Source organism: Ambystoma mexicanum, chromosome 3q (assembly GCF_040938575.1).
Source record: "Ambystoma mexicanum isolate Mex_15411 chromosome 3q, UKY_AmexF1_1, whole genome shotgun sequence".
Taxonomy (NCBI): Eukaryota; Metazoa; Chordata; class Amphibia; order Caudata; family Ambystomatidae; genus Ambystoma; species Ambystoma mexicanum.
The window spans coordinates 343,496,879-343,510,566 of NC_090926.1; the positions used below are offsets into that span (position 1 = coordinate 343,496,879).

At 43.0% G+C, this 13,688-nt stretch overlaps 1 protein-coding gene across 6 annotated transcripts in view; it reads right to left on the reverse strand.

Annotated features, from left to right (window-relative positions):
* Positions 1–2,910: 2,910 nt before the first annotated feature.
* CNOT8 (CCR4-NOT transcription complex subunit 8) overlaps positions 2,911–13,688 on the reverse strand; it is a 78,523-nt gene continuing 67,745 nt past the window's right edge. For all 6 annotated transcript variants that reach the window (XM_069653962.1, XM_069653959.1, XM_069653964.1 and 3 more), the window contains 5 exons: positions 9,591–9,784; positions 8,599–8,760; positions 8,052–8,196; positions 7,464–7,574; positions 2,911–4,254 (listed from right to left, as the gene is read on the reverse strand). In XM_069653962.1, coding sequence (XP_069510063.1) covers positions 4,114–4,254; positions 7,464–7,574; positions 8,052–8,196; positions 8,599–8,760; positions 9,591–9,784 — 753 coding nt within the window. In that variant the 3' untranslated portion in view covers positions 2,911–4,113. The remainder of the gene's footprint in view (positions 4,255–7,463; positions 7,575–8,051; positions 8,197–8,598; positions 8,761–9,590; positions 9,785–13,688) is intronic.

A 13,688-nucleotide genomic window follows, 5' to 3' on the forward strand; every position in this document is an offset into this window, starting at 1 on the left:
AGGTGGATACGGATGTTGAAGTACAGCACCAACAGTCTGACTAGGAACAGTCCGTGATTATTCAAGAAGAGACTCCAGATAGACCAACAACCAGGGAGTCTTATTCAGGAAGGAGACCTAACTGGTGGATAGCCGAAAGAGGAGGCAGGTCCAGCACTGCGACAGCCATAAGGGGTAGGCCCAGCTCCACCTACTGCTCCCACCCACCTACAAATGCAACAAAGGGAATCAAGGGCACCGTTATCCAACCCACAGGCTGTACTATCCAGCAGGTGCTCTTATCCCTGCAGAGAGGCATCACTCAGCTTGATGCAGCTCTGAGACCAGTCACACCAGCTCAACCGGTGGTACCACACCAGGCCCCAGTCAGACCCAGGTCTACTTCATGGGGCATACCAGTGTGCTCCTCCCCCCCCCCCTTCCAGGCTCAGATCTACTTTACGGGGAAGATACAGGTCCTCCAGGGTAAGCTTGCAATCCAGATCCTTTTCGCCGCCCCAAGCGCCGGTGTTCCCCTGCTCTTACTCCTTCCCCTGCGTATTGGTTTATGTACCAACACTAGCCTCTGTCACATAAGAGGGCTTGTACCATTTCACCACTAGCACGGTCGGTCCCGGAAGAAAGGGAACTAACTCGTACATAGGCGGACGAGTTGCTGGTGCGCCTGCCACGCCTCTACGGCTTTCATTGCCCCATGCTTTCTCGTTTTTTTTGGCATAGCGGACGGCGAGGTACTTATGCCTCCAGTCGTCGTTCATCCCAGGTGATCTTTGTGCCCCCCCCTCGGCTCAGTGACTTGGACGAGGCCTCGGCCTCTCTCACTGACCTTCCCTTATGTCGGTGCTTTCACCTTCTGCTGCGATTTCCGCATTGGCGATGACTACGGGCTACAACGGTCTGTTCGGCGCCTTTGGCTTTTCAGACACAAACGACGGCTCATAGCCATGGGCGGCCATATGCTTGGTCTTCTTTACTGGCCGTTCCTCCGATCTGGCCCTCTCCCTCATCCGCGGTCATTTTCCCCGCAGGAGCAGTCATGCTTTTGGTCGATATGAGAGTGGAGGGATATTCGGGGAAATGCCCCCTCATTGAGCCAGCAGACAAGCCTTCTATTTTTATCTTTGAGAGCCTTGGAGCTCAGACCTTTACAGATCGTGCAGCTTTCGACGGTGTGGGTAAAGGCAGTATATGCAGTCTGAGTTCTTCTCTCCTTCAGATGCATTTGAGGCCACAAGTGGCACAGAGCCTAAAAACTGGTGACTTTGAAGAAAACCACCAGATGATGTGGTGGAGCAAGTGTTTTCTTTTGCAATTGTTGTTTTTGAAGAGTTTGGTTTTCCACTGTCAGAATTTTAGGCGAAACTCTTTAGAGGACTCCCTCAGCTGAACACGAGGTTAAAATCTGAGGGGAAGAGGGTCTAGTCTAGGGCTACTCGAGGTCCCATTGGTTGGGACCAAAAACACCCATAACAAGGGTGTTAAGTTACTTTTTGATTCACCTTGCCTTAGGCAAGAAGAACCTACATTTTGTAGCCCGAGGACTCCCAGCCTGACGACAGGGAATATTCACAGCATGAGAATGTATGAAACATTCAATGCTGGATAAACCTAGCCACTAGATTGGGAGTCCTCGTTTGGGTTTGACCATACCACAGTTATGCACCATGCTTGCACTCGAAGAATAGATCACATTACATTAATCCATGGTGGCACAGACCACGAGATGTGGCAGCTGAATGTCCACCTTCCATCTCGGGCAGGCTAGGTGGTCAGAAACAGTGGCACAATGGGTGCAGTCACAAGACAGCACTTGGAAGGAGGACAAGCAGAGCAGCAGGGGCCCTACACGAGTGTGCCAAGTACTCTACCGCTAAACAAAGCTTGCTGTGATGGGCACACATCCACCACCTAGCAGCATGTTTGGTGTCAGGCAGCAATGTCAGCAGAAGCTGCCTGGGCACACCAGGGAGGCCGTTCTTGATTGTTGAGCTGCTTTGCCCCCCAGCCCTAGACAACTCGGGAGCATAGAGGGATGCTTGATGCAAATCACCTGGCCCTGAAGGTCAGAGAGGACAAAGCCCAGAGAAGAGTAGTTACACCCTCAACCGATGGCAATGCCGGGTGACACATTAATCTTACCTTTCCCCACACTTCCCCAGACAGTGCACATCTACCAGGACCAGAGACTTCTTTGCCCCGCCTCTGAGTTGCTGGAACTTTATTTTTAGTGTGTAAAGCCTGGAGGCAGCCACCCATGACTGCTAGTACATCTGTTCAGGGACCAAGTCTTGTGTCTTTTGACACACCCTGCTCAGAAGTGAAACAGCACACAATGGATTCATACAATCTCAACCATGCATCTGTAATTCCTCAGCTTTCTGCACCCAAACATTGGAGACTGGGATTACAATAATGGGGAAAGGAACACAAATTCCAGACGGGGGGATGATGCAAATTTGTGCATGCATCTTGAGAGATTTTGCTCATTGCAGATGTATCCTTTATCCTCTACTTCAGGCACTGTAATACACATTCCAGTTATTGGCCTGTGGTTTACATATTCATCGCTTATTGCTTAAGTAGCATGCCACAAGATGTGTTTTTTGGTCCCATGTTCTGCTTCATCGAACCAAGCCCAAACTCCAGGCTTGTCTCAACTGGCCACGTAAACCAGAATGTCGTACAGGAGCGACCCCTGAAGGAGATTGTGCCACCCCAACTCCTCAATGAAGCATTTTACACACTTTTCACTGCATTCTGGTGCAGTGTACACACACTCTCGAGTCTCCCGATATACTTGTGATCCATATGCTCATCCATTTGGAAATGCAGCAATTCCAAACTCAACATGGCTCTACAAGCAGCATCTAGTATCCGCACATGGCCAGGAAGAGTATGATAGAGCTATAGTCGGTTTATTAAAAAACAACAACTTTATTTTACGCATTTAAAAACATATATAATATTTACAAACATTTTAAATACCACCTTACACCCATGAGCCTGTTCTCCATCTGTTCCAATAACTTCAATGAGCTTGTTAAAAACACATACTTGTGCTGGTGATAAGCTCTCCTGTTCATTTTTAGCACCAGTGCGCCATGTACATAAAATATGGGGTCATCCTAGAAAAGGGGTTCAGGAGAATGCCTATGCAGAGGGGTATGGAAAACTGTTAAAAAGAAAAATAGAACATTAATTTTAGAAACGCAAGCATTTAAAACGAATTGGAACTTCTATCCAATGGCCCTTAACCACAGGAACATGGCAAACAATTCATGAGCCACTTTAATCTAGGTAGCCCACTGCTAAAAATATACATGCATATATTCTTAAAAAGGGAATGTACGTATTTACTTGCCCTGAAAGCCAAATGGATAGAAAGAGGCTCAGAAGACAAAAAAATTCTGCTTGAAAAACAAATGTTGAAAACGTTGCCCCATTGTAATGCAATATATCGAAGGGAGCACAACGGTTTCAGGGAAAGCCATGACATTGAAGTGGGGGCGTGCAGTTAGAATCAAACAAAAGCTTTACGGCCCTTTAACAAGTATGGAGAGGTGGTGCAGGGTTATATAAATGTCTAAAATAACCAGGCTCTGATCGAGAAGCAACCATACACATTTTGAAATGGAACAGCAGAAAAAACAAGCTCACAAGGCAGCAGAGATATTCTTTTTTCCATGAACATCCCAGATAAAACAAAAAAGGTGTCTATGTACATCATTCCAACAGTGGGAAGAAACAAGTGACCTGCAAGTGATGAATCGAGGTAACATTTTAAGGAGAATTTAAGGCCTCTGCTCCAAGGATGAATCGAGTCATCAAACTTGCACATCAGTAGTAAAAGAGTAACGGAGGATGGACAAATTTACACAGGATCAGTGCCTCTCAATGTGCTGTTGGTATCCGAGAGACAATGATGTCCCACTGCTCACATCTGAGGGGTCTCGCGAGTGGATACTGTGGGTGACTCCACTTAAGAAACCAACAGCTCATGCAAGTCCTTCCTGGAGACGCTCGATACGAGTGGAGGCATCCAGAAAAGATCCTTTCTTTGGGAGAGAAGTGGCACTCATAAGACACTGTGGCCTTGGGAGTGCTACCCCATGGCTACTGCTGCCCATTGTTGATCAGAGACAGAATGCTCATCTTCTCCTCTGCCTCCTCATTGGACTTGGGTGCTACGCCAGTACCAAGGCCATACAAACGTCCACAGTATTTGGCATCATCAATGTGATCTTCAAAAAACAACTGTTAGGGATAAAGCAGAGTAAGACATTAACAGTATGGTTTAACAAGATAAAAAAATATTAAGTGTGCAGCAACTTTAGTTACAGCCAAGGGATTGCAAATTAATTTAGAAGGGGCTCAGAAGTCGTTTTTTGTTCACAGGGGTGGAAGATTAAGCAGGAAAAATACCTGAAATTTTAGAATCTTCCTCCACAAGAGAAAAACCAAGCAGTCAAAAAAAGTACAGTTTTCTCTAGGCAAAGTGTGACCCGCCTTACCTAAGGTGGTGTCTGGCTTGCTCATCACATAAGAAATCTGCTTATCAACCTTTCATCCTTCACCTCCCCTTTTAAGAAAAGGAAAGTCAGCATAGGCATTCTACTTTACCAGATCAAATTCAAACTGGAGGACCAACCCTTTGTCACTCCCTTCCATGTCTTGGGGCCAGTGTAACGACAAAGCAGACCATATCCAGATGGATTGTGTGCATCAGAATGCTACTCTATGGTGGAAAGGACATTCCAGAGGGCTTCAGATCAAATTAATCTAGGTGTGGTGCCCACATCAGCACTTCAAAGAGGAGTACAGGCTTGAGACATCTGTCAAGCAGCAACAAGGGTTTCTATACACAACTCTGCGAAACTGTCATGTCAGGACACCTGCTTTCGCAGAGCGGCCCTGCTAAATAGCCTAGTATAACGTCTATGTCAATTCGCTCCTTGCTCCTCCAAGAGCACAGAACTGTATGTCTAAGATGACGAATCCGTAGGAGGACAATCCAGTATTAGAACAAATGACCTACTCCAGTAATTTTCTGATGATGTTCCTCCCATTGATTCTTCATCGCCCTCCAGTCCTACCACAGACTCAGAGCTCTCCCTTGATCAGCTCTTTCAACGACTACCAGATATGACTCATAATACTTTATCCCCAACACTGGTGAACAAGGGGAATTATAAAATGAAAAGAGAAATAGTTCAAAGGGTGTGGTGCATTTAATGAAATTTTGCATTTTAATTTCATATTCTATTACATGGTTTCATTCTTTTCGGTGCAGCGCTTTGGTGAAACCGCTATAAAAATAAATACACCTTTGTGTTTAGCCGCACTGAACCTATGCCTCCTCCCAATGGGCCAAGCTAAATTGCAACAACTTCCACCACACTACAACCACCTACATTCTAGAGATTTCAACAACTCAACAAAACCATAGCAGTTTCTAAAATGTTCCCAACTATTTTTTCCAGACAATGTTGACCACCACGGGAAACATTCCTGCCTTTCCAGTGTCCTCTAATGCCCGTTCAAGAGAATGTGTACATGGACCAAGTATAATACTCTTACATTTCCTGAGCCAATCATTGGCAACTTCTGATGTTGAATATTTTCAGCTTTTAGGATTTGTGGGCTATTCTGGGAGACTGCTCTAAAACAGTACACTTATTTCCAGGCTGCTTAAAAGTCAGCCATGTAGCAACCCTGTTCAAAAGCCCTTCCATCTAGTGTGTCTTTTTTGGACAATACCTTCAAACGAGTTGACAACCCTGTGATAGACCATGTCATGTGCCTCAATATCAGATGGTGTGGTGCCAACTTGGATTGAATCTGTCCACTCGCAACTAAAACAATGTGTGTCAACCCCAGTTTCTTTGCCCCGACACCCAGGTTTTTCTGCTGTCTTCTTTAGGTTGCTGCTCAGTGAGGGAGATGAGGGTGGGGCGGGAAGAGGGAAGAAATGGGATGGGATGGGTTTACCTGTTTAACAGTAAGAGGATGGCCCACCAATGTACCTACGCGTCTCCTCTGGGTGACAACCAGGGTCTAAAGCATTAGCTTTAGAGGACTGAGCAGTGGCTGGTCTAAAATCTAAAAGCTTATGTAAAATCAAAATACCTTTTTTTAACTTTTTTCCATCTTAACTTGTGAGCCTTGTTGGGTATGGGTTGTTTTTTTATGAGAAATCTTTTCAATTAATAGTTTTGTTCAGTTCCTTCATGTCCAGACAATGATAATCCGCCATTAGCGGTCTATACCCCCCCATCCTTGCTTGCTCCTCCGAGAGCGTTGCTTCATGCTGAATCCAGGCTGGTCTCAGGTGCCGGCTAATTGCATGCAGGATCCACCTGGTCTCAAAACAGCTCTTTAGACTACCTTTGGACACAATTATCACCATGAAGGGTCTAAGTCCTTTTCACAACATAGTACATTCCACTAGTCCAAGCTGCCCAGCCTCCAAAATCCAGACCTTTAGAGCTCACATGGCTTGTAAAAGATCACATTTGTCTAATCATCCTCCCTAGATTTTCTAGATCTAACCCCATCTCATGCTTCACTCATTCTGAGTGATATTTTCGATCAGAACGGATTCTGTTAATCTTTGACTCCTTTTAGATATTTGACCATTTAGGAAAGCATTAAAAACCCGAGTTTGGAATTTGGGAAAGTCTGGTTGCTGTTTTGTTTATCCGCTCTCCTGGTTGTACTCTTAGTTGCGATTGTCATTTTGATCTGATATTTACGGTGCAGCCAGATTACATTCCAATGCCCTGTTTTGTGCCATAGAAAATTGAAAAGTATAAACTACAGGACATCTTTCAATCGTCTGCAAATGTAATTAGTGTGTGCATGTTAGTAGTAATCTTGGTACGTGCAAGATGGGTTTTGAAGAATTTGAAAAAAGGAGCTTGAGAAGCTCATTAAAAAACGAATAACCTATTTTAATAGATCAAAATCGTTCATTAGAAAACTAAGCACATTTGTTGCAGCATGTAAAAAGGGGTACATTTATGGAATCTGCATAGTTTTGAGTAGTATTTGTGGCTTCTACACCTCCGCCATATATCATGCCCTATGCCATATTACAATGGTTAAGAGTTGCTAGCGATAAAATCCAATGAGCGGGAAAATATTTCAAGCTACTAGCAAACCAGCCATAAAAGTCACTAGTCAATCACATAAAATCCATCTAAACAAGCACAACATTTCCTACTCGCCAAAAGTCAATCACCACTAGCTAGTGTTATATCACGTGCACATTGTGAGCCCAGAGATGCAACTTGAGAAACTGAAAACCTTTATGTGTGTTTGAAAGGTATTCATAATCCTAAAGTTACCCAGAATGGGCTTGGCAACTGTTCTGCCAACAGAGGGGGCAGACCCCCACCACACATTTAGTAACAGGCAGTCGAAGGCAGCAGTACAGCTAAAACACATGGCTCGCATTAACACACCTCTTTCATTCGGAAGAAGGCCATTCCTGTGAGCAAAGAGTCTGAGCCTGCCTGGTGCTGACGGCCAATTCGCTGCAGATCCAGCTGGTCTGCCACCTCCTGAAGGCCTCCCTGAAAGAAAAAAGTAAAATTAAAGACGCTAACACAATCAGTGAGCCCAAGTACACAGTCAATCAGGCAGCTTGAATGATTGTTTGATGCTACATCTCCTTCACAAAATGGCCAACAACTAGAAGACTTTCAATAGCAAAATACATCGACCATGAAAGATTTAGAACTTATGTGGAATATCTGACTAAGCATCAGAAGTTTGAAATCACTTCAGCCCATGTCTTTGGACTGGAAACATTGTGTCTCTTCTACATAAACTTCAGGCTCCCTAGCCAGAGAAGAGGCAGAAAAAGATTGGAGTATCTTCTAAGATGGTTCTGGCGGAGAAGGGGTACCGACAAGAAATCCAAGACATGGGCACTTCACAGTTGATTATGATGGCATGGTAAAACCAAACCGGTTTAGTGCATGAATGGCAGAAGCCAGCTTCTCCCCACCCCATTGCACCTACTGACTGCACCGTAAAGTTGCACAGACCTTCAGATTTTTGCAGCTCTTCATCAGATACTTCACGTCGTAGATCGATGGGAAGAAAAGATTCAAAATATGGAAAAACTCATGCTCTTCTTCAGGCAGCCGGGAGTCAGTCAGCAACTTCACCATGTAACCAAAATCATAGCCACTGGTACAGAAACAAAGAACACAAGAGTAGTTGTGCATTATACAACTGTTGCACAGGACAGGATGAAGGACAAGCAATCTAAATAACATGAAATGCCACCAAACTACATTTGTATAAAACACACAAGCACCCAGTAGCATGAACACCAATTTGTATCCACTCAACCATTTTCATCCAGACTGGAGTATACCCTTTATGGATTTCTTGCGCCCAGCGGTTGCAACACATGTTCAATGTTTTATGTTTTACATTCGACCTTCGCAAACAATCCAAGAGGATTGTTTGGGCATCAGCATACGGGCTACACCCATCTATTTACCAACACATGCATAAACATATACCAGTAAAAATGCCATCCTGTAACGGATCACAAACATTCAAGGAGAATGTTCAAGGACATACCTGTGAAAGGACAACCACTTGACATTGTCACAAAGAACCACTCCAGAGGTCATCAACAACTCAGCAAAGCGCAGGGTATCAATGCCTTCCTCTTCGTGTTTCTGGAACTGCAGGCCTGAATTGGCTAGGAGATCGATTGAATCCTGGGAGTACATATCCTCCCTGGTGACAGAAAGTGAAATGACAATTGCTAGACATAAAGGAAGGAACATACAACAGCCACTGCTGAAAAGAAAGTATTTGCAATGTCAAGCTAGCATTAGGGTCAGCATGCACTTTGCTTCAAACCCAGTATATAAAGGCTTCTGAGTTGCATATCAATGCCAGAGGAAGAACACTGTCTTTGCAGGGACCCTAGAGGTGGGCTTCAGGTAAACACCTTTGATGCAATAAGTAACCTAGACCAGGACCGACATTTTCGGAATCATGCCAGCCCCATGGACACTCAGAAGAGGTATACCAGTCCTCAATGGGCTCATTATACAAGGCCCCATGACACTCGATATTGAATAAAGCACAGATTTCGTCTCCAGAGGAAAAGCATCCACCAGCAAAGAAAGGACCTCACTCATTTTCTTTCTTCCAGCAGACCAAGGTCTGGATGCCCCTGGTGGGGCAACAGTACCGCAGTACATGAACACACCTAAGCACTCTACTACTACTACTACTGTCATTTGGCACAGTATAAAAGCATATTAACAACACTAGCCAGAAGTATTCAAGTAACTCTTAAGGTTAGCGTAGCTGAACAAAAATCACAAAAGTAGACAAACATCTTAACACCTCTGCAAAGCCCACCTTGGCCAATTGTTGAACAGGGGAGTATGCCTTTCAAGATTATGCTTCCTCACTACTTCACAATTTGTAATCGTGCACTTTTTCACTAGCTGTCCATTTACTTCCCTCAATTCCTTCCTGCATTGTGATTGCTTACAAGTGTCACACGAAATCACTACATAATAATTACAACCATCCTCTTATTGTTGACTTACGTGAGGTTAAAACGAAAATTGAACTGCCATGTGTTCGTCCCTGGTGGATATTCCCCCTTCTCGTTCATGAAAGTAAGGCCCAACTGGATGATTTTAAGCAAGTCCACATTACAGCGCAGCAGCTGGTACTGATAGTCAATGGTGCTGCGGAATTCACCAATCGGCCTCACCACCACACCAGGAAACTCTGTATCCTAAAAAGTGCAATGAAAAGAAGCACTTAAAATGGCAGGCAACTCAGTAAAAAGTAGATAAACTGTGCTGCTTCAGCCCCTCTCATACAAGCCAAAACCTAGGGATCAGACACCCAAACAAACCCCAGAAACTAACATGGACCCTACTTCCCATTACAGAGCAGATTGATTTAGGTAGCGTTCCAATATTCACACATCCATCCAACAATTCAGTGAAGTACTAGTATGCAAAAGGTCAAGGTGCAACACCCTTCCCAGGACAGCAGACAGAATTTCAACCTAAGATTAGCAATTGTTTGCATAGCCTCATTATGTGGGTATAGCGTAGACAGTGACTGGGAAAAGCTGAAAGCTTAAATTCAGAGTGGATCAATGCAGAACTCATGCAATGCTGACTCAACACCTAAACCAGCAGTCCTACACTTCCTTGCACAGAAAGACTGAATGAAGCTGAAGTCTGTTTCACAAAACAAGAGTTCTACAGGGGTTACTGTGAAGTACAATTTAAAGAAAATCACTCTAGGTGATAATCTGTAGGGCCAGAAAATCCTTAATGTTCCAGACTCTATGAATTCTTTTATCACATAGCAAAATGTTGCCAGGAAATCTGATTCATCCAAAAGGCTAGGCTATTGGGGGAAGGGGCCTGCAACTTTAAACGTGTGTACCTTCCCCAGCATAGGCCACTACATCTGTAACAACCCATTTCAACTTTCGCATGTAAGAATTCATTAGCCAGTATATACACATTCTCACCCACTTTTCAAGTACGTGGTGAAATAAAGACACCTGGTTTATTACAGTTTACTCAATAAGCACACCATACCAGTTCACACATCTTTATTCTCACAACTGTGTTGCTTCCGGACTAGTTTGCATCCAAATCACAAACCTATTCTCTAAGAGTTCTTGTAGATTGCTAATCACTGTTCCTGAGCGTCGCCCGTCTGTTTCCTGATCCTGGCTGCCCTTCCAGCTACCAACTGCAGAGTTGTTGTGCTGTGCCATCTAGGCTAGGCCTAATTCTGTACTTGTGCGACAGGTGGCCATCCCCCTTTCTATTCCTATGCCTAGGAAGATGGCAGCAAAGCATTACTTTATTTACAAAAAGTGCAAATTACATTGCTTACTACCAGGCTTCCATCAGCCTAGTGGCCCGCCATTTTAGTCAAGCAGTTGCATTTGGCTTCTAGCTAAGCGCAGGTTCTTGCGAGCACTTTCTACGTTTACTCTTGAAGGGGTTATCAATCACCAGATCTAATGGGTTGCTGCACGTTTTAAACGCAAGTGGCATTTTATGTGATGGAAGTCGTACTGTGCAAGTATATTGCGCCTTGAAGAACTCAACCTGGTTTTATATGACTCGTCATTACATTTACAACTCGGAAATTCAGTTCTTGTAACCTGGACTCCCTGTAAACGATCTGTTGAGTATCTAAGATATCCAGCAGCATTGGGGGACACCAGGCCGTCTTTAGAATGGAATGTAAATCCCACTTTCAGACAACTGACTCCTAAGCAAGGTCTAGTTGTTGATGTCCCTGGATTCCATTTCAAGATGGGCGTTTTCTTTTTGGGTATTGAAAATGTTCTATACAACAACAAAAAAACAGTCAAAGCAGGAACAAACAGAAGAGCATTTCCAGTGTGCTTCTTGGCAATGAAAACCCAAACCAAAACTGGAGGGGATAGATGTATTCATTTTTTAGTTTTTTATTTTATTTTGTATTGGTTTATACAGAAATAAATGCATAATTACAATTACACATATATAGGAATAAAATCGTTGGGACCGAGCAAATAGAAATTCTCTAAAATACATTAACATAAATACATTGTAAACATTTAAAATGTAAGAAGCTTAAAACAGCAGACTTCTAGTTCGTCCTACTGACTTACTGGGAAGCCAAGTTTAGCATACATTAAAATGTCACTACCGTGATTGTGAGTGCAGCGTTTATTCCACTATAAATTCTTCCCCAGTTGTCGTTTGTTGCTAACTAATCAAGAGGGTTAACAAATCGAGAACATTTCCTGTTTCTGAAGCGCCAGGCACTTTATCATATTATACAGGGACTCCATTTCTGATGCCTTGGTGCAGAATCTACAGATATTTTGTGTTATGCTAGTGGTATTCCCGATGTGTGCCATTGCTCTTTGGTAGGATATTTAATCTAAATCTTAGGACGATATTCCCATTGCGTGCGTCACAGAATATTTGCAAATAGGTGGGAAAAAGTCCACACTTCTTGCTCTCTAATGCAATACCTTTCTGCAGTTTATAATGAGCTCGTGAATCACAAGCGGTGCACCAGTCAAACTCCTATAATTTTGCCTCAACTGCCATTGGATTTGAAGCTAGGTCGTCGCGAGTCATTTTCAACGTTTCCAATAGTTCACAGCATTTTGTCTTAAAAAGGTTCTAGAATTCCTGGCTTAGGGTTTTCCATCTGCAAAAGGTGGTCATGGTATAGTGAATTTTAATACATACAATGTTCATATAGAAGAGCAATACTTGTCATAGGTAATTGACATGCATGGAAATAAGTCCCAATTCGACTTATTGTAATACTATAATAATAAAATCGGTAGTTTGGTAACAAAAGCGCCTTGCGGCATATCTTTCACCTCAAGATAGGCAAACTCTGATAAAGTGCCTACTTCTAGTCCATACATAAATGCAGGTATTGCTTTCGCACAGTACTTAATATGAATCTACCCTTATTTCTGCAAATGCATTTCATCCGAATCCTGAATTGATCTGCTTTGGCATCTAGTTTTTGATTCCATGTTGTATTGCATTCTTGTCAAGTGGAAGCCTAGATATTTTGTTTCTTGGATGATGTCCAACTTCTCTCCCAATTTCCAACAAAATTCCTGACCCTTTTTTGATGTAGAGAAGAGCAGAAAATTGGTTTTGGTTAGCAATTGGTTGTCCGACGTACATGTCGGAAAATGTTCCATGAGGCGTAAGCCTATTTGAGTGATCTATGAGGATTAAGTAATCTGCATAAGAGATCCAGCAGATGTTACAACCGGCTATCTGCAGAGAAACAAAAGCTACTTGATTTAAGTACTCTCCTGTGTCTTAGATGTACAAGTTAAATAAGCCCGGTGCATCCCCGACTTAGCTCCTTCAAAGTTGAGATATTTTAGACATAGTGCTCCTTACAAGTTCATTCTGACCAAGGTTTGTCTCATTATGCAAATATACCAATATAGTCAATAATTTGTTAGGTAACACTTCTTTAGCAACAATTGGGAGCGATTCACCAAATCTGCTGTATTGTGTTAGGTAATACAGCACATATAAAAAGGAACAATGCCTTTACCGCAAGGCTTTTCAGAAAGTAGGTCAATAATAAAACCATTTAGAGAGGTACCAACAACTTTTCTACATCCCATATGGAATTTAGACAGCTTCCTAGTTGAAGTAGCCCATGCTTCAATTTTCTAAGTATCAAAGACATGAAGATCTTGCTATCAGCGTGTATTAATGTAATCAGAGGGCATTTTACCAGATTGTTAAGATCTTCATTTTTGAAAATGGCTATGACATAAGATGTTTTACAAGACCTGGGTGTCGACTTAATTATGGTATTAAAATTGCATTATTAGGATGGACGCCCATATTTTTGGCGCTACCTAAAAGACCCCATTGCTCAAACCATTGGTACCAGGGGCTAGAGAACTATATTTTTATTAATCCCAGAATATCATCATTTATGTTGATATTGCAGAGTCCATCCTCGACATAGGTTTGGTTATCACCCTGTGAATAATTGTACAATGAGACTAAATAGTTTGTGCAGGCTCTCTCAGGAATCGGATTATATTGAGTTTCCATTTGTTTGAACATAGTTTTGTATATATGACCAAAAATGAATATCAAACTTTTTTTCTC